This window comes from Panulirus ornatus, chromosome 9 (genome assembly GCF_036320965.1).
Source record: "Panulirus ornatus isolate Po-2019 chromosome 9, ASM3632096v1, whole genome shotgun sequence".
Lineage (NCBI taxonomy): Eukaryota > Metazoa > Arthropoda > Malacostraca > Decapoda > Palinuridae > Panulirus > Panulirus ornatus.
The window spans coordinates 51,915,526-51,937,470 of record NC_092232.1 but is presented as its reverse complement, the minus strand read 5'-3'; the positions used below and the strand labels follow the sequence as shown (position 1 = coordinate 51,937,470).

General features: G+C 39.9%; 1 protein-coding gene across 2 annotated transcripts in view; it reads left to right on the top strand.

Moving 5' to 3' along the window:
- Positions 1–19,117, top strand: part of LOC139750424 (secreted frizzled-related protein 5-like) — a 152,780-nt gene extending 133,663 nt beyond the window's left edge. The window contains exons 3-5 of one of the 2 annotated variants that reach the window (XM_071665205.1): positions 5,675–5,749; positions 8,295–8,533; positions 11,298–19,117. In XM_071665205.1, coding sequence (XP_071521306.1) covers positions 5,675–5,749; positions 8,295–8,533; positions 11,298–11,822 — 839 coding nt within the window. In that variant the 3' untranslated portion in view covers positions 11,823–19,117. The remainder of the gene's footprint in view (positions 1–5,674; positions 5,750–8,294; positions 8,534–11,297) is intronic. The other variant, XM_071665206.1, reaches the window with a different exon arrangement.
- Positions 19,118–21,945: the final 2,828 nt, after the last annotated feature.

The window sequence follows — 21,945 nt, the reverse complement described above, 5'->3', positions numbered from 1 at the left end:
GCCTCGCAACCATACAACATTGTTGGAACCACTATATATATATATATATATATATATATTAGCCTAAGTCAGGTACTCAATTCACCGACTAACCTGAAAGGAGGATGACCAGCTGTATTGACTGTGGGTCGATTACAGCAGAGCAGCAGGACTCGACCCCAGGGGAGCCCGTGAATGCGTCACGGTCAGCAACGGTAACCGCCACACCGCTGAAAGAAAACAGTAATGTGTTGGAAAGGGGAAGCAAGTTGATACGGAGAACATCTTCCAGCGATCTCTTAAGATGTGACTCTTCGCGGCCATACGGCTTGAGATATTGGCAGCGTAGCGAAGCCCTCTGGCTCCCGGCGAAGACAACCTCGCCAGTGAGTATTCTCAGGGTGACGATGTCCACGACGGCCGTGGCAAGGCCATTCTTGATCCCGTCATAAAAGTAGCGAAGGTTCGATGTGCCGAAGACTTTTTCGGAACAGGTGCAGCCCAGCAAAGTCTTAGTTCGGTATCTTGAACTTTTCAGCACAGCGGTCTTTGTCGATGTGCGTTCCTCGTGGACTTTCGGTGTTGGGTTGAGGATATGCCTAAGGCAAGCAGAATACTCTGAAGCGACGTGTGACAATAGTTTATCTCAAAGGGATGTAAACTGATTCTTACATTAGCGCAGCTGTCTCTCAGATGATTACTTTGGGAGAACCCTTGTACGGCATTCCTTAGCAGTCCTTCTTCAGGTGGTGTCTGCTCAAAGATGCCAGAACGTAAAGAGAAGTACCAGTTCGTGGTGGCCTCACAGACCTGTCAGTGAGGACCATGTGAACTCGAGGCAAATCACAAGCTACCGGTTGGCTAGGCCTGTCATAGTTTTAGTGCTTTACGCCAACCGAAGTTGATACCCATTTTTCTGCCAACCAGAATTAGACGAAGAGCTGGATGAGCGGTGAGCTGCCTATCCAAGCTGCACAATTTCGCCCCCAATTCGTTCATCTGACCACTCATAAATGTATCTGTTTTAACCACCTCCCCCTCCAGCAGTCCCTTCTAATCTTAAATATTGATCCCTTAATAAAGCTGACTTTCTCTGGACAGATTACAGTCTCCTATGTGGTGATGCTTCTGTCTCCGCTAAACGCATAACAGAAGTTATTGTTGCGGGAATGGAAGCATTTATCCCCTCTTTCTCTAAGACAACTTCTTCTTCCAGACAGTGATTCAACCGTTCTTGTTCAGAGGCCACCCAGGCAAATCGGACTTGGAAAAAACTCTCCATCCTTCGACTCTAATTCAGCATTTATCACTGGCCGTAATCATTGCAGGTTCATTATCTGTAAGGCAAATCGTTCCTTTTTAATCAAAAGAAGTGTGATAACCTCTCCTCGTCATCCTTTGATAGGTCTTTCTGGTCCGTTGCTCAGGGCATCTCTAACAACTTCTGTCGCTCTACCTTTACTTCACTTTTCCTTGCTGACGGTACTATATCTGTCTCTCCAGCAGACAAAGCATATTTCTTTGGTTCCCGTTTCTTTTCTAACTCTACCTTGGATGACACTAACATTCCTTCACCCCTTGATGCTACTTTTACTTATCATATGCCTCTTCCCGTAATTTCTTTGCAAACTGTCCGAAAAGCGCTCCTCTCTCTGGACAAAAGCAAGGTTTATGGTCCTGATGGCATCCATCTCCGCGTACTGAAAGAGTGTGTCTCTGAACTTGCACTTGTGCTTGCTCGTCTGTTCCGATTCTCTTTAAAAACCAAACCGGAACTTTCCCTTCTTAGATGCATGCGTTGGTACATCCCATCCCTAAGAAATGTGACCCTTTTCAACCCCTCTAATTATCGTCTTGTTGTTTTGACATCCACTGTTTTCAAAGTCATTGAATCCCTCCTCAACTTTCATATCTTTAGACATCTTCAGTCTCACAGTCATCTCCCTGATCACCGGTATGGGAGATCCTATGTAGATGCCCTTGATGTATTCAAAGCATCTGATAGGGTGTAGCATTCGGGTCTTATTTCTAAACTCGCCTCTTTTGTTTCCCTCCTTCACTTTGCTCCCTCATATCTGGCCGATCTATCTTCATGGTTGTTGATGGATCATCCTCTAGTTTTTCTATCAACATTGGTGTTCCTCAAGGTTCTCTGCTCTCTCCTACACTTTCTCTCCTTTTTATTAACGATTTCCTCTCTTGTACATCCTTCATATCTGCTCATTCTTTTCTTACTTGATCTGCATCTCGTCTTGACACAGCTTCCTCAGTAACCTCAGACTTGGACAGGTTATCACAGTGGGGTACACGAAATCTGGTTAAGTTTAATGCTTGTAAGTACCAGCTTCTGCCCATCTTTCTGTCGAAAACTCCTCACAACTTTCCTATCTCTTTTGATGGATATGTAATTCCAACTCTTGACTCAATGGATATAATACTGTAACGTCCACATTATCTTGGAAGCCTCATATTACCTAAATGGCTAAGTCTGCCTCAGAGAAACTGGGTGTCCTGTGTAGATGTCGAAATTTCTTCTCCTCTGAACAGTTGCTCCGTTTATATAAAGGATTGATCCATCCTTGTATGGAGTACTGCTCTCACATCTTGGTTGGTTCTAGTTCTGCATCCTTATTTGAGAGAGTTGAGTCGTAATCGGTCCGACTTATAAACTCTCCCGGGTTAACTGCAAAATTTGACCCGCTTGCCGTTCGCCTCAATGTTAATTCACTTTCCCTCTTCTATAGGTATTACTTTGGGTTTTACCCGCAAGAATTGGCTGCTCGTGTGCCTCCACCACTAGCTAGACCATGCAATACTCGGCAAGCCGCTGCGTCATATGGTTATCGTGTGGCCATAGGTAACTAAAGAGTGGGACGTTTTGATAACTGTTTCTTTCCCTACACCATGAAGCTTTGGAATTCTTTACCCTTTCAAGTCTTTCCCGATAATTACGACTGACAATTTCTAAAAGACGTTTTTCACCTCCTCCAAAATTCGTAAATATATTCCCTTGTCTTATTTTCCCCCTTTCCTTTCATTGACCTTCCTATCCTTCATTTGAGGCCTGCCCTTGATGTGGACTTTTGGCCGTGACTGGAGCCTCCAACGAGAAAAAAAGAAAGAAAATAAACTTAGTGAATGTAGACCGTCGTATGATGGACGCAGACAGACGTATGATAGACGTAGGCCGACGTATCACAGACTTCAGTTGACGAATGCAAGACGCAGGCTGACGTATGATTGGAAATACGCTGACGTATGATCGACATACGTTGACGCTTGCTGGACGTACACTGATGTATGATTGACGCATAGTGACGTTTGATCGATATGCTCTAGCGAATGATGGACGCACACAGACGTATAATGGAACTACACTGACGTATGTTGGAGATGTATGAAGCTTACTGACGTACGATCGACGTGCTCTGACGAAGGATGGACGTACAATGACTTATATGATCGACGTAGGCAAACGTATGATCAGTTGGAATCACAAAAGAAGAAGAGTACACGAAAACGTGCCCCAGTATCTCTGTTCGTGTTCTCTGATATTACGTGGCTGATGGCGAAAAAGATTTGCATCATTCGCATATCGAAGGGTATGCGATCGTATCCAACGCAACCCCACTTCCCACCACTTGGAGAAGGTGAGGACATGGAATACTTAAAAAAAAAAAAGGGATGAAATAAAGAGACAGAGAAATAGAATAAAGGCAATAATAGGAATCCAAAGTAGAAGGAGCAACATCTGAATGACTGTGGGCGTTGGGTGTGTGTGTGTGTGTGTGTGTGTGTGTGTGTGTGTCAAGACGTCGATTTTATATGAAATACGAATGTGTGATGAGGGAGAGGGACTACAGTGTTGGCACCTACCTGGTTCCTTCCTCCAGTAGTGGTTCTGCCACGGGCGACCAGCCACAAGCCCAGCCCTATATCTACAGATACGAAGGCATGCAAAGAAATTCAAAAGACCATTGGATCCTGACGAAATGATTGTGAAAGTGGGAAAGAAATGAAACTCATGGATTAGGGTAGCAAGAGTAGAAAGACACAGAGAAAATGATATCAATCGTGGATTTGAAGTCTATATTTAAACGTATCTATAGTACTTTTAACTATGCTAATTGATAACTCATTCCATATGTTAACAGTCTTGTTAAAGTGCTTCGCATCATTCTAATTAAAACGTTTGCCCACGAATTTTTTATGTACTACTGCAACTGAAATCAGTCGAATCTGTCCATAAGTAGCTTATTGAAGATGATTGAGGCCTTTGATAGTTTTGAGTACCTGTGTTAGATCACCTCTTAACCTTCTCTTTTTTAAAGGTAAAAGATTAGTCGCTTACTCGGATCTCTTAGGATTAATTTCTCCATCCGGGAATCGTCTTGGTAGCTTGTCTCCATACTCCATCTTATCTGTCTTTCCTCAAGTAGGGGGACTAAATCTGAACACAGTACTGAAGATGGGGACGCACCAGTGACTTGTCAAGAATGAGGATAATTTCCCTAGACTTATATTTGAAAGCCATGCCTATGACTCCAAGAATTTTGTTCTCTTTCTACCGTTTCTTTGCACTGGTTACTTGGCTTTAGGCCACCAGAGATGATTATCACACCCGTCTTTCATCGTTCATCTTTTGCAGCTCACAAGAATTCATACTGTAGCTCGCCTCTTCGTTTTCATTACCTGTATGTAAAACTTTGCACTTATCGATGTCAATATTCATTCGCCACCTGTGAACCCAGTCCTTCATCAGTTTGTCTATAACAGTTTAAAACTGCAGATTCGTAATCATGACTTGGCACATTTTAATAGGCAAGTTTTTCACTTCTTCCAAAATTCGTAAATACTTGCCCTAGTCTCTTCTTTTTCCCCATACACAATCTTCTCTATATTTCAATCAAGGCCCGACCGTGTTGTGGACTTCTGTCCATGACTGGAGCCTCCAACGTAAAAAGATATGAAAGGTTCCCAGAGCATTGAAGTACGTGTGGAAAGAAAGGTCGTTATCTGAGAGCGCGAAAATGGGCATGTTTGAAGGTATACTAGTCCCAATGATGTTGTATGGATGCGAGGCATGGGCTACAGATGAGGATGTGCGGAGGAGGGCGGAGGCGTTGGAAATGAAATGCTTGAGGACAATATTCGGTGTGAGGTGGTTAGATTTAGTAAGTAATAAAAGGATAAGAGAGGGATGTGGTGATAAGAAAAGTGTGGTTGGAAAAAACTGTGTGGTTTGGATATTTGAAAAGAATGAGTGAGGTAAGGTTGATGAAGAGGATATGCGTCAGAAGTGGAAGGAATAAGGAGAAGGGGTAGACCAGACTGTTGATGAATAGCTGAAGTGTAAAAGATTTTGAATGTCCGGGGCCTGAACATGCAGGAGGGTAAAAGAAGTACACTGGATAGGTTGAATTGGAACGATGTGATATACAGGGTTCGACGTGCTATCACTGGACTGAACCAGGTCATGTGAAGCGACCAGTGAGGTCTGTGGGGCATGGTTATAGATAGGGAGCTGTGGTTTCGGTGCATTACATATGACAGTTAGAGAATGGATGTGAGCGAATGTGGTCTTTCGTCGGCTTTTCCTGGCGTTACCTTGCTAACGCGGGGAAAGGGGGACACGTATGAGTTTCACATTCAGTCTGATCATCACAATTTCTTAACTTCCATCTTGTGCTTCCAGGTGGCGACTGTCCAGTGTGTAACCCTGTGGACACTTACGAGAACATCTTGGACAACTACTGCCGCGCCGACCTAGGTAAGTCTATCCCAGTAGTGGACCAGGTCAGTGTCAGCTATACATAAACTCCACCCTCAGAATTACTGGCCAAGTTGGAGGTGGATGGTTGGATTGGTAAAGATTTTGAGCGCTTGGGGCTCGAAAATGTGGGAGGGTGAGAGGCGTGCACGGGATGAAATGAATTGGAGAGATGTGGTAGGCGGGGAGCGACGTACTCTCTATGAACAGGGCATATGAAAGTTGTGGATAGGGGGCTGTTTGGTTTCGGTGCATCATACATGATAGCTATAGAATGGGTGTGAGCTAACGAAGCATTTTCTTCGTCTCTTCCTTGTGCCACCTTGCTAATGCGGGGAACGGCGAACAAGTATGAAAGAAAGTATATATATATATATATATATATATATATATATATATATATATATATATATATATATATATATATATATATATAACGCAGTAGAATCACAGTGATGGGCTTGATCTGCTCTGACAACCACGAGGGAAAAAAGAAAACATTTATCGTGGCATTAACGTGAAAGTTATTCAAGTACAAAGTGACAAAGATACGAGGAGACTGCGAGAGAGTGATAAAGAAAAAGTTGCCAGGTCCACTTGAGGAAACTAGAACCAGTGTGGAGAACATAGACACCAGCCGGGGAGGTGAAACAGTTAATAAGGAGGTGTGGAACGTGTGGTGAGAGTTGTGGTAGTAGTAGTAATAGTAGTAGTAGTAGTAGTCGTAGTAGTAGTAGTAGTAGTAGTAGTAGTAGTAGTAGTAGTAGTAGTAGTAGTAGCAGTAGTAGTGCAAACACTGCATGTGACACGTAGAAGTAAGAAGAATACGAGAGAAAAAAAGAAGAAAGGAGATGATATGATATGAATTTGGAAGTAACATAGTACTAGGAGTATTGGGAGAGACGAGACACATAAGTAAGGAAGGAAAAGGGTGCAAGATGGGGAGGAGGGAATGAGGAAGAAATGTCTAAAGAACTTCAAAGAAATGAGAAGAATGATAACAGGCGAGAAAGAAAACGATACATATCAGTAATTCTCCAGGCATCACCTCCCTTCAGTCATCCCTTTCCGCGATCTCTCTCTCTCTCTCTCTCTCTCTCTCTCTCTCTCTCTCTCTCTCTCTCTCTCTCTCTCTCTGTTCTACAGGAATTATATTTAGGTCAATGTTCTCGTGGGTTGTGTCTCTGTGTGTGTGTCACCCCCCCGCCCAAAGGCTTGGAGCTGATTCACGCAGCTGGCTGCTGCTTCCCTCAGTTTCCGTGTGGAGACCGAAGCACACGAGGATTGACCGTTAGGATGCCTCTTTTGCGACAACTAAACTGTGGCTCTGTCTTCCCACCGTCGTATAACCTTTATATCTTTAAAAGTCGGATCTGCAGCCACCTGCGGAACCCCAGCTTCATTTCTGCAATCTTTCTTTCCTTCACTTTCCTTCTTTCACCCGAGATAGCCTTCGATCATAAGGCATGTTTTGCCCGTCGTGCCATATCCGTCACTGTAAAAGAAAGTGGAAAGTTTTTCGGCTGAAAGTGAGGCAAGGGAAAGACAGGGAGGAGGGAACAGTCATCTGGAGGAGGCGAGATGAATACGAGATAGAAAAATATGGCACAGGAACACAGGAGAATTATACTGAGTGAGGGAAGCCAGAAAGTGAGAGAAACGAAGAGTGAGTTTTTTTTGAGGGGGAGGAGGAAGAAAGGTAATTTATAAGTAAGGTGAAATATTTCTAAGCATAAGGTGCCCCCATGTGTATGGTCAGTGAAAGTGTAGGAGAAAGTGGGATGCAGGACAAGCATGAGACAGACGTGGAGAAAGTATGAGGTGCAGGGAGAGAGTATGAGAGGTTCAAGGGGAGAGAGAGAGAGAGAGAGAGAGAGAGAGAGAGAGAGAGAGAGAGAGAGAGAGAGAGAGAGAGAGAGAGAGAGATGCAAGGGGAGGGACGAGATCCATGTAGAAAGCGAGAAAGATAAGCGCGATAGGAGCCAGGGGAAAGTGACTTATGACAGGCCATTGTGAAAGGTGGAAAGATAAAGGGAGTTGATGGACGCAATAAGAAAGACGTAATGAGAAAGTAAAGTCTTCAGTGAGAAAGGAGAATGGAAGGGAGGAAGAGTAGGATGAACGGAGAATTTGAGAAAGGCAAGACAGAGTTGAGATATACACTGAAAAAAGAGAGAAAGGCAAGATAGAGTTGAGATAAATACGAGAAAAATAGACAAATGCGTGCGCTAATTGCTGAAGAATGTTGGAGGTAATTTGGAGATGGAGAAAATGAATCATGTGAGGGAAATAAGGGGGTGGGGGACATAAGACACAAGCCTTGAACGTACAGGCAAAGGATGACGAGAGAGAGAGAGAGAGAGAGAGAGAGAGAGAGAGAGAGAGAGAGAGAGAGAGAGAGAGAGAGAGAGAGAGTCGAAGTTTTATGTTCGACACATACCTCAACAACACCTTCCCTGGCCCTTGCACCGTCTGAGTAGCTTTATAAAATATTTTCTTTCAGTCGATTTCATTCCCATACGTTGTCTCTCCTCACCTCACACAGTCGTCAAGACGCGTGTGAAGAGTCAGCGCAAGTCGCGTCTACTCGTGAAGAAGCCTCGGGTGTACAAGAGCCGAGCCATGGAGGACGACAGGAGAGCCATGAGGAGGCTACGGTTCTCCCTGACGGAGGAGGCCAACTGCTGCTCCATCGCGCCCTCCAGGAAGCCCTTCCTGATCATGGGCCGTCGACAGGGGACAGCCATTATACCCACGTTCGTCATGCCATACAAGAAGTCCAAGGCAAGTATTATTATGTGTGCTAAATACAGTCTAAATCTAATGTACGAAAAAGGGCATTGCTGCTCTACCTCCGCTCGGTCTATGTATAGGATGTGGAGTTATCGTTCTCTCTCGTCTCGTGTTGAACCATACCACACCACACCATTGTTGCCCCAAAGCCTCAGCAACCTGGAGGAGGCACAAGCCATCAGTTACGACACAAACACACACACACACACACACCCACACCCACACACAACCCTACGTGGTGTAGTCGTTAACGTTACATACTCGAGGGTAAACACCTGACCCCACACATCCTTTACCAGTTCTGAAACCACACTGCTCCTCCCCAGTTTGATGTTCTGTACATGCCTTCACCCTCTCAGTCACCGCTACTCTCCCTCACGACTTACCCGGTACACTACCTGGTACACTCAAAAACTTACACCTCTTTAGTTTGAACACTCACCTTTGTACAATACATGTATTCCGCTAATCTATAGTGCAGGAGCCTCATAGGGACAGAGACTCCAGTTCATACAGCTTCACAAAATACTCTCTCCAGTATCAGGCAGACTGAGACAAGACCATACATGACGTAAGAAATCAGTTATGTAAATGAAATGACTGAAAACCCAAACACTGAAAGGTATCAGTAAACGTAAAACATTATGAATGATAATGCAAGATCCTCACGTAAGACTGCAAGCAATGAATTACATAACTGAGTATAGATACAATGACAAACATAATTCCTGACATAAAAACTCCTCTGCATGACCGAACGGGATTAAGACATGTTATTTAAAAACAAGAGTTTTACGGACATATTATTTGTCACTAAAAAGGGCTTTTTTTTTTCCTCATGGGTAACAAAGAGACTCCGTTATTGAGAGCTTTGTGCTGCTGGAGCGCATGCGTGCGGATCGCACTGTACAGTGGATTACCGGTTAGTTTTAATTGACTTTCCATTATATCCAAGATTCGCACCTTGAACTGGCGTTTTACTTTGTAAATATACATTGCATTACAGTAGTGCTACTGGAATCTGTAGACCACAGATGCTTGTAAATCCTAAGAAATAACATCTTCGAATCTAAAGAAACTCCTAATATACGATTATGCCTAAATATAACTCAGATCTGTAACTGGGTATGAAAGTCCCTGAATAATTTGGTGGTCTTTGGCAAGACGCTGCTGTGCTTTATAAGGGTTGTAGGGAAATGCACGATATCTTTCTTTAACGAAAGGTATTTGTTATCTAGGCTGACGAAGTCTACAAAGCTGTTTATCAGCTACGTATGTCAATGTACTTTGCACTAAATCCATTCCTTGACATGTAGTGTGTGAAACACTGGAATTCAAAATGGAGTGCTGTTAAGAACAAATTTCATAAGCTGTGGTAACTTATGGCATAGCAAGAGTTCTCATTACACTTTCAGTTCTTTGGTTCTCAATCGTTTCTTCGTTTCATGCGTAGTTCCAGTAACTCAAAGAGAGGGACTCTGTAATAAGAGAAGTATATACCTCTGAGATAGCAGGTTGAGTCTCCCATAAATAATGGAGAAACTCCTCTCTCTTTCTAGAAAATCTAGAGCTACAATTTTTCGTCAGTTAAACTTAATCCATCCTTAAGAATTGCAAGAAAAGAATCTATATTCGATGACCCTCTCACGAACCACCGCGATTCTGTTCTTTAGGGAAACAGATTAGAAGGTAGAAATACTTTTCTTTCCTTCCTATGACCAAGAGGCAGGACCCTCTGAAAATTCTCTAACCTACTGAACTAGGGTCTTTTTTTTTTTTTTTTGAAAGAGAGAAATCTCGATGATGGATTTGGTACTTCATTGTAACCGATAGATGTCGATAAGGAGTTAGGACTTCCGTAGCCGACGGAAACGTGGCTCTCGTTTCGCTTGTACCGTCTCATGTCTCTCTCAATAACTATGAAGGGGCACATTTCAAAAGAGAGGTTTTTTTTTTACTTCCCCCCAAATTCTTAGATACTTTCCTTTGTCTTTCCCTTTACCTTTCATAATTTCCTAAGGTTTCAAGTAAGGTCCGGCCTTGATGTGGACTTTTCTCCGTGACTGGAGTCCTCATAATGAAAAAGAAAAAAACCAATCACAAAAATTTTTGGACTTTAGGGAGCTATTGAATCATGAATTAAGGGTGAGGGAGACGGATAGCAAAATTGAACTGATCTCAGTGTAGGACATCTAAAAAATAACCACTAGAATGCTTACCAGATTGTACATAAATACATCTTCCACTGCCTGATGGCTCTTTGGACCTCACCACTCATCCATGATATGGCTTCATGCAACATGGACAACCTGCCTGATGATTTACCTTCCAGCATATTACATACATACTTTGTTCTTTGTCAGAAATATCAAATAGATATTGTGTTTTACCGGTGTGTCTGGGTCCTCACAGTCTCATTTTAAGTAAGGAGTTTTTAGACCATCTATGAGCCATATATTGATAATGAGAACCACTTAATGCAGTAGTAGCAAGCCATGCTTTATTTCCTTAGCTCACAAGCTAGATCCTCTTTTGAATTATAACAGCATCATTGCTTATCACCAAAAGATATATTGTGTCATGGAAATTTGAAATATGAATTGAAAGTTCTTGATGATAATTTGTTCAAATTCTCATTAGTGCTGTAGATTATATTTGTTCACAGTATGTTTCTTAAACTTGCTAGAGAATGTGTTTTTAATAGCCCATACTTCTTTTCATTGCTACTACCACTTAGAACCTTTATCTTTCACAGCCCCTTCGCCAAGCTCTCAAGATGTTTCGACGAGGCCTGAACTGTTCTGACCCCAATCTAATCACAAATAACCTGGAGACTCCTTCCCTCAGTCAAGAGCCACCACGACCACAACAGCCAAACTCGGATCGCCGCAGAGGTGGTCGTAAGAACTGCCAGAAAACCTGCCGCAGGACCTGTGGCAGAAGATGCAGAAAGAATCGCAATCAGGGTTGCTCTAAAAACTGTAGGAAAAACTGTCGAAAGAACTGCAACCAGGGTCGCAATTCTCGTGGCCGCAATAGGAAAACTGGCCGACGTCAGAACCACCCTGCCACCACCAATCACAGACAACCCCTTGATGTTCTACCTGCAGGAGACATTACCAGCGACATAGCCAGTTTCGCCCCTTCACACATTGAAGGACCACAGTCAAATGATGAAATCCTCCAACCTACCGAGGAAGAAATTCTGGATGGATTCCAAGAGACAGGACCACAAGAAACACCGAATTATGATGAAGGAGAGGTGGCATCCTCTAACTGATACATGTCGTAAAAAATTAAAAACCCTCAGAATAATAGTCCATTGACAAAGACGACGTAGGTAATGGTTGTTCCGTATTAATAAGCAAAGTTTGATTAAAAAGAAAAAACCTATCACATACTACTGAAAGCCACAGCACACTTCTCTTTTGATTTCAAAGATAAACTGCTCATATACTGCTGTAAAGAGATCTGTTAAGACATCTGTGTTGCTTAAATCAAAATTGCTGTATCTAGTACCAACTATATTCATTCCTACTAGGGATAAAGGATGCCTGAAATATCCAAAGAATGGCCAAAATTATGACATAGGTATGAAATTAGTGTGATTATGATTTTGTTCCCACAAAGATGTAAATTCTTACAAATTTCTGGACTTACCTAAAACTAACTACTTTTCCATCTCTACAGCATTACAGATAACAGTTCAACATTATCACAGGATCCCTCATGCAATTTGGAGATGCTGAACATTTGCTTCAAAACCATTCAGCAATCTCTCCACATAGCCATACATACAACATCACTACACTTCTTGACCTGTGGTCGTACCTGGGGGACATGGCCAGCTTCCCGATTCCTGGTGTAAGAAAATCTGTTCACACCATCCTTCCATCTCCAGTTTGGTCTCCCTATTCTCCTTCTTCTCTCCACTTCTGACACATATATTCTCTTTGTCAACTTTTCCATACTCATTTTCTTTATATGTCCAAACCATTTCAGCACATCCTCTCCAGCTCTCTCATCTACACTTTTTTATTACCAATCCTCTCTCTTATCTTTTCATTACTTACTTGATCAAACCACCTTACACCATAAATTGTCCTCAAACATTTCTTTTCCAACACACCCACCCTCCTCCACACAGTCTTATTTATAGACCATGCCTTGCATCCATATAATACCTTCAAACATATTCATTTTTGCCCTCCCACATAACAATCTCTCTTTCCACACATTCTTCAGGTCCTTCCGGAACCTTTGCCCTCTCACCCACCCTGTGACTCTCTTCCATTTCCATGGTTCCATTCACTGCCATGTTCACTCCCAAGTATCAAAACACTTCACTTCTTCCACTTTCTCTCTGTTCAAACTCACACCTCAACTGACATGTCCCTCAACTCTGCAAACCTTAACAACCTTGTTTTCATTTACATTTACTCTCAGTTTCCTCCTATCACACACCCTTCCAAACTCCAAACTTCCATACATTTCCTGCATTAGTGAGTTAGCATTAAGAACACAGGACTGAGCCATAGAGGAAACACCCTCACTTGGCCCCCTTCTCTGTTCCTTCTTTTGGAAAATTAAAATCAGAAGGGGAGGATATCCAGCCCCCTGCATATATGTGTGTGTGTGTGTGTGTGTGTGTGTGTGTGTGTGTGTGTGTGTGCATATTTATGTTTGCTGTTTCCTGTGTTAGTGAAGCAGCACCAGAAATAGCCTAAGAAATGGCTTCATTTTGTTCACATCAGCTGTCTAGTGTAATGCATGAAACAATATAAAATTGGAAGCCCCCAGTCTATGACAGAGCTACTTTCCTAGAAAGCCTGTTTCAAGCCTGGATGTTGTAAATTGAGCATTTTAGATCCACTATACAAGGGGGTTATGTTCTGGAGCAGATCTTTTTTTGTATCAAACTCTTAAGTATGAAATGTACACAGAGCAATTTAAGAACAGCTTACCATGGTCTTTCATAATTCAGTTTTGATGATATATAACCCACTCACTGCAGCAGGAGTGTACACACCATAGCAAATATTTTTGTTGGTTCACTTGTACACTGCAGCTGACTTGGCCACCTCTGCCTTAAAGATAATTATATAGCTATTAATTCTTAACGTGGCATCCTGCATGCTGCCAACAGATGCAACAGCCTAATTTTTTCCCATACACTGGTGGAAATGTGGAAATGTTAAGGGTAGACATGTGTGAGATATGCATTTGCATATGCATTTGCACACCACAGCATGTAATAACTTATGAAGATGTGGCACTCTTTAAAGATGATAGATATAAGAGGTGAAAACTTGTAATACTGACAGACAGACAGACAGACAGATTAAAATGTGTTAGCTCTAAGCTAGTGTTGTTAACTGCAGCATAACTATACTATGAAATTGTTTGTGAATAGTAATTCATATTTCAGGCTGTCTTCACAAATTTCATCTCGAAAAAATATTCACAAATTCCCCTAATCAACTTATTATGTGAGATTCATTAATCTCATCTGTAATAACACCCAGGAAGGTACAAGAAATACTTACAAAAACTCATGCTGAAATTTCTGAGCACTACTTACATATTCTTTTTTCTCATGGAATATGTGAAAATGTACAGGGATGGAGAAATAGCATTCATGTATTGTTCACTTCACACTGATTTACTTACAACAATCTCATACAGAATAAGCTATCAATTATACCGATTATGTAGGTACAAATACCAAAGATGATTTTGATGATGGTGTGAAGTCCTTTGAATACCACGCCATGAATGGTATGCAAGAAGAAATGATATTCAAGGAAGAATATGAAATAGGAATCTGTGATGAGAGTGTGAAGCACTCACCAAAATGTTTTACCGTAAGTTATATGGGGGAAATGTAACTAGCACACAGATGCTTTTGAGTTATGAAAGATTCTTCATGAAGCTACATTCTGTACAGGAGAGTAACATGGGAAAATTCACGAGAATAGCAACACATCAAGTGATGATATGAACATTGAACATTGTTTCCAGGCATTATTTGCAGCATGTAGCTTATGAGAATTAAGATGATGAGAGATAGCTATCTATCTATATCTTTGATGCCTTTGAGGGTGTTCCTGTTCCTAACAGGAACTCCATCAAGGGGATGGCCATGGCAATAGAGTCCACATAACCAATGAACTCTTGTGCACTTCTTGGCCTTTTGTGCCTCACCCTTAACAGGCCACTGGCAGAGGGTAAGTCTAACACAGTGTTTGAAGAAGCTCTGACATAATGTTCCTACAGACTACTACTTAACGGTCCTGCCTAATGTTCCTATTTACCACTTCTCCCTAATGTTTCTATCTAATGTTACTGCCTAAATGTTTCTACCTACTACTTCTGTTTATTGCTTGTAGCATTTTGCCGAAAGACAGGATGAGTGCATACTGCTCCTGCAGGAAATCTAGAGTTATGAAGAATGAGCCATGTGAGTTAGGTGTTGACAAGCATTATGTATGACAAGGAGAGATTGTATGTTTGTGGACAGAATGCTGGTAGTTTTTGCTTAAATTACGAGGCTGCACTTTATTATTTTAGATCAGAGGTGAGAGGAAGTTACTTTTAGGGAGTCAGAGGGGAGATGGTTGGGGCTTTTCACCAGTCACAGATAAGCAGTTGAAAAGAAAAAGATGAGTAATCTTACATACACAAATATTGAAGCTCATACTTCACGATGATACATCATATACCGTATGTGGTACAGAACTGGTGAGATCTTGTAATGCAATATTCACTGGGATTTTACATAGTTTAGTAATTTACTATGAGTATTGTAGGTGTAAAAATTTACATACAGTTTTTTGAGAAGTTTACTCTTAACACTAATGTCCTTTACTGACATTAGTGTTCAGTTCATTAGAACAAAGTGGGCTTCACGTATGAGACTCTCATCATGTACCAATATGTAAATTTCAAATGATATCATAATTTAGAAAATTATCCCTATAAATGTAGAATTTGCACTCTAATCCTGATCTCTGTATTATCTGGTATCAATTGTATTTCCATAAAGTTTATAATGATGTGAATAATGACATAACAAATCACTGCCTGTTTTGTAATCAAACTTGCTAAAAGCATTTGAAGAATGTCAGTGATTATGTGCCTAAGTCTTCAGAGTTCATTAATATTAAATGCATATCAGAACTATCTAAGTACAGATGAAATGCTTGTAATGACTATTGGAAATTTTGAAAAAAAGCATATTATAGAAATAAGAGGGTGAGTGATGGGGGCTCCATGACCATGAATATTTTCCCTTTAGAGCACAGATAAGTACTGTGATTATGCATATACACCAACTGTGTAACCTTAGCTCTCTTTGAGGTGGAAAAATGGATGACTGGGATTTAGAAACCTGAAATCCCAACTCTACTGAATTCAAGAATCATGAAATTATGACAAATTCTATTTACATATCTCTTGTTACTCCCCTACCTTGATTTTGCATTTTTTTCTGTTTATACTTCTTGAACACTTACCAGTTAAAGTAATGTGAACGTATCCTTTACATATTTACAGCTCCTCTTCTAAAGAAAAGATGCCAGTTTTTGAAAAATGACAGCAAAAGTAACACATGTAATTACCATATCATTCTGTAATGCTAACTTATAGCTGAAGCTAAAGGAAATGGGACATCATTAGGAAAAAGACACCATCAGAATGCAAGAATTTTTGGCATTCTTTTCATCTCTTTTGGTTGTTCCCTTTTTTTAAGAACAGGAAAATTAGTATACTGAACATAAGTAAAACAAGATTTATGTTTTGTGGCTACTTAATACCTATTCCTTGAGTGCACAATGGTCCAAGGAAAAGAACAAAACCAACATTCTACATCCTCTTGAGGCATCTCAGTGAATGTCCCCTTGATACATGAATGGTGAATGTTCCTCTTGGAATCTTTCATTGGAGGATCATAAAACTGGATTTAGCTTGTATGATATATCAGTCATAAAGGTTTTTCTAGAAAACCTGTCCATCACAAGGCAAACATATAGGTAGAATGAAAATATATCCTTCCAGCTTTATATGTTATAGGGTTTCACCAAGTCACAGAAGTGTATACTAAGTGAACCTTTTAGATCTATACCTCAATGTGAAGTTAACCTTTAAACTATGTGACTGAATATGAAAGCTGATCGAACTATATGTTGTTAACATGCTGTATGTGTGTAAGAATTGTTTTTCTTAAGTGGGTAAATGTCAGTACGCAAATCTTAAAGTTGAATGCAATGATTGGTGTACAAAATATTCAGGAGATAATCAAATCAGTTTAATATACATGTCTCTGGCTGGCAAAAAGTATCAAAACCAATGAAGCTTTTACTTAACCAATAACTTCCTATGATGAAATTATGTTGCAGTATGAAATCAAGATTGAAATTCTGCTGCTATTTTAATCATATCATACTATGTTTGTCAAATTTAGTATCTGAGCTGTGCAATTTCATTTATTTTTGTAAATAATTTATGTGTATATAGTAAAAAAAAAAAAAACTATTGCGTGAACAACACTATGAAGATAGTAGCTTAGAGAAAAGACAAAGGCTTGTTAAAATTTTTTCGCAGATATTTGAACCATTGGTTATTAAAAGATAAACTTCAAACCTTATGGATCATTTACACATAAGTTTTATGATAAGTTGTTCCTAATGAATTGAATGACTTGCTTTTGATAGTAGATGGTAGAAGGCCTACATAATGATGCTGCTTACATTTCAACCTAACCATTTAAAGCTACTAGAAAATACAAGGATGCAAATCTCACTGTGAATATAGATATGAATTTTTTGGTACTGAATATGCCTGCATCATGAAAAATTTTGTGAGATAGATCATCATGATTAAGTATTTCTTAAAGGCTGTCATTTCCATTTTGCATCAACATTTATCATCATATACTAATGACAGGTTGGCTTGGATGCTAGTCAGTCAATCATCATCATCTCCATTGTATTCTGAACTTGTATAATTATAGTAGTAGTTTTCCTGTGTCATTCTTGTTGCTTACATTTCAAGTGTACTCAAAGTGACACAGGTTCAGCATTAGAACTAAATTCCTTTAGTTTGGTAAAAAATAATACGATGTTGAATAGAAAATTACTGTATATATTAATTCAAGTTTTAATGTTTCTGTGTATTATAAATGTATTACAATAAAGCCTGCATGGTAGTACAGTATATCTTGTAGTGTAACATGCATAGTCATAACAGTTACAGTCATAGGTCATCAAGCATGTTTATGCAAACTGTGTAGTGCTTTGCTGATTTAGATATGGCAGAATTAGCATTGTTAGTGTTTAGTCACTTCCTAATGTTTCACTGGAAAGACAAGGAAAAAATCAATGATTTCTTACTGTAATGTGCTGTAAGACTAAATGTGCTATACTTCTTGAAAAAATGGAGTTCTATACTGCTCAAATACAGAACATGGAGACAATGTAGTGTATACAGGCACTGAAGACACTGGTTATGATTAACTTTCAAGGAAGAAGATATATATGCAACAGAAGATATTTGTGTCAAGTTGTTTAGGACCATATCATGCACTCATTTTGGAAAACCTTAATCCAATGGCTGCAACAGTGAATTCTTTATTATGTTTCAAGACATTTGTTCCTACTTTAGATGAACCTATTACAGACACTTAGCAAATGGAAACATCACTGAATCACTTTCAGACAGCAAGTTCATATATTACCATGAAAGTCTTACATGATCCTAGGAATTTGATCTTATTTTTCACAAACCAAAGATTTAATGACTAAATCAATGAGTAGAAACCTTGATTAGAATTATAGGTATTATAGTAATAATTCATTCCTAATATTTTCTATATGTTCTAAAAATGTTTCACAAAAAACAGAAAATTGTTTATATACTTCTTGGTTCTTACTTCAGGAGCATGACTTTTTCAAGCTTATCCCACATTTGTAAAACCACTAGACATGGTAATATGAAACTTTATATTCTGAAAAAAGGTCATAAAACAGAATTTTAGCTGAAGCTTGAGAAACAAGTATCTTTGTGGGGTATAACCAAGATTTGAGAATATGAGGAGGGGCCCTCGGTCAAAATGGTTGTTCTGGCTCCTAGACCCATCCCTATGTGATTATGCCCTTAGCATCATAATGCCAATCACTTAACAGAACTGGCATAGAATTCATGATATTACATTGATGACAATGAAAAGATAAGCATTAACTTGCCTGTGATCTTGTTTTGCCTCTGAAATTTCTATATTAATTTTTTCTATGATTGAAAGATGGAGTAGGAAAATTTTCACACTGTAGCCATAGGTTTTCCCCAGCTGATTTTGCATTTGGTTTGTTTTTGAATTACACGAGAAAATTCACTTGGCACTACCAGTGGTCCTCCATGGATAATCATGTTTTTGGTGCAGAGGACTGAGAAGTATGATTTGATTTGATGAAGGTAGAAAATACAGCTTTGCTCATATCTGTAGAATTCAACTCATTAAACTGTAAATGATATACTTGTCTCTAAATATATAGGATTAATAAAGACCACACGAATGTCAAATTGTTTACTTGACAGCATGACCTCTTATTCATTTCTGTATTTCAGCCATAAATAAGAGTTATTCCTTGGGTGAAGGATAAGTCATGAGTTGTCTAGAGGATTTTGCTATTATTTACTTCCACGTAGGAAGGCATGGATATTGTTTAAATGCCAAGATGAAGAGTAAACAGATATAATCAAAACTGGTTATACAGGTATCTAGACACTGTCAACTAAGAAACAGCAGAATTTTAACAGTACAAAAGTCACAGGTATGTCAAAGAGTAAAAAAGTGCTCTGAGAAGCTTTTATTTAGACTAGAATCTAAGTCAACAACTTAACGGACAGCTCAGTCTGAACAACATAAAGAACTGACTATGAAAATTAATTATTTCCACTGTCTTACCATTCAATTGTTTTGGGTCCTTGTTATGTGAATGTACTTACCTGTATGATAAAGTCTTCAAAGTCTTTGAGCTCCCTGCTAAACATCCTTGAATGTATTACAGTTTTTTCATCCACATTTAAGATCCCCAGTGCTCATGACCTGTAAGGGAGGACTGGTGCCCTTAGAGAGTAGGAAAGTCCCTCTCTTAAGGTCACCTGTTTAATGTGGTGTTACCCTGACCTGGGGTTAAGATGTTATTATGCCTCAACCTGTGCTCTCTTCAACACCACCACTCTCTCCATCACCCTCGCTACTGACTTCAACACTTGTTTCACCACACCAAATCCCTCTCCTGCTATTACTGTCAGGTCACCAGCAGTTACCGTATCCCCATCCCTTCCTGTTGCCTTAAATGGTTTTCATTGTCTCCAGTCCGTAATCACCCCTCTAACATCTTCACTTGAGATATCCCCAGCCTTATTAATTCTCTCCCTCCCTCTCATCTTCTCTGTTATATTTCCCCTTTTTGTACCCTCTACTATACTCTTATATATCTTCTTGCCCAAACTATGATCTAATACAGTTCAGTATGACCATAACATCCCAAGACTCACATGCATCCACCTTTCTAATGATTTTTTTCACACCATGCAACCTTCTAAAGTTTTCATTCCATCTATCTTCCTCATTTCAAAAGTACTACACAAAATTAATTGTCTCTTTTGCTATTATTTCTTACCTATTCAGAACTATATAGATTTGGAGTCCACATCCATAGACCAACAATGAAAAAAGAACTATCCCATGGAAGCTTCTTGAATGCTATACACTGACATTCTTCACATCATTAAAAACAGTAATCAAAGAATTGAAAATAGATATCATTATGGTTGCTCTTAACATAGTAAATCTGTTTCTTGAAGATGAGTAAGTGTATCAATATCGACACATAAACCAATTTTACTAAAAGCTTGCCACTAAAAACTTGCAAAAGCTTTACACATAAGAATGATGAGGAAGGCATAGGGTTCCTCCTGAAAACACCACAGATATATTCACACTAGGGATCAGGCTTATTTGGGATCATGCTTATTGCTTGTTGTGTAAGCTCTTGCTTCACTAGCAGAAGAATCATAAAATGGCTTAGTGGCAGGATTTTATTTTTCTATCTCCAGAAGAGATGAGCTTCATAAATGTTCAAAACTCCTACTTAACTTTGTTAGGCCATCCACCCCAGTCTTAAAATATTACTGAGGAACAATTCTGGGTATTTCTGGTCAATTACTAATCTCATAGATGACAGATTCTGCACTATTACCAACTTACAGTTTCACTTCCACAGGGTTGCCATACTTCTCTGCCAGCAAGTAGGACATGAAATGGTCCTTCAACAGCTGTTGGCAGGGCAGGATCTTGTCTCACAAATGTTCATCATGGCTGGAATTTTGGCTTACCTGACCAGCTTTCTTATGGAAACTTGACTGAAGTGATCAAAGGCCAAAGAATGTATTCTCACTTATGTGAACTTTATATGGTGGACCAAATAAGGCTTTTGGCAATGTGAACATTCATTTGGATGCCCTCCTGTCTACTGTCTAAGAAGTAGCTTCACTGTGTAGCTCCTGCAGGCAAAGGTCTTCAGGCACAGGGAACATTCATATGGTTTCCAACCTGTATGAAATGATATGTGCTGTATCAAAGTGCTTCCATGGGAGGAAGGCTTTAAACACTATGAACACTAATATGGCTTCTCTCCAGTACGCATAACTGTGCTTTACTAAGCTACTTCTTTGGAAGGTCTTTGGCAATATGAACATTAATATGGCTTCTCTCTTAAATGAAATTCATGTGGTTTATCAATTCACTTCTCTGGGAGAAGGCCATTTAGCGCTGAACAATCATATGGTTTCTCTCCTGTGTGAATGATCATGTGAATCATTGAAGTACTTCTCTGGGAAAAGGACTTCTGATAATGTGAGGACTTTTGTGGCCTCTTGCCTGTATGAATGTATTTATGTACTCCATCAAATGAATCTTTTGGGAAAAGGTCTTTTGACACTAAACATTTATACGGCTTGTATTCTTAATGTACCTCACGAAATCAGTTTACTGTTAGAAGGTCATTTGGCATTGGGAACTTTCAAATGGCTTCTCTCTTGTATTAATAGTTTTGCACCCACACTTGAACATTTTTCCTGGAGAGGGTCTCTTAGCACTGTGGCTTCGCTCCAGTATGGACAGTCTTGTGCCACACTACAATATTCTTCCTGGAGAGGGTCTTTTGGCACTGTGAACATTCATGTGGCTTCTCTCCTGTATTAAGATTCTTGTGCCACTCTAGGACATTCTTCCACCAGAGGTGGCTCTTTAATATCAAATGGCATCTTTTCCCCAAGTAGAAATGTACGAGAGAACGAAGATTTCAGCGTTAAACATATACTGGAGATACCTTGATGATAGG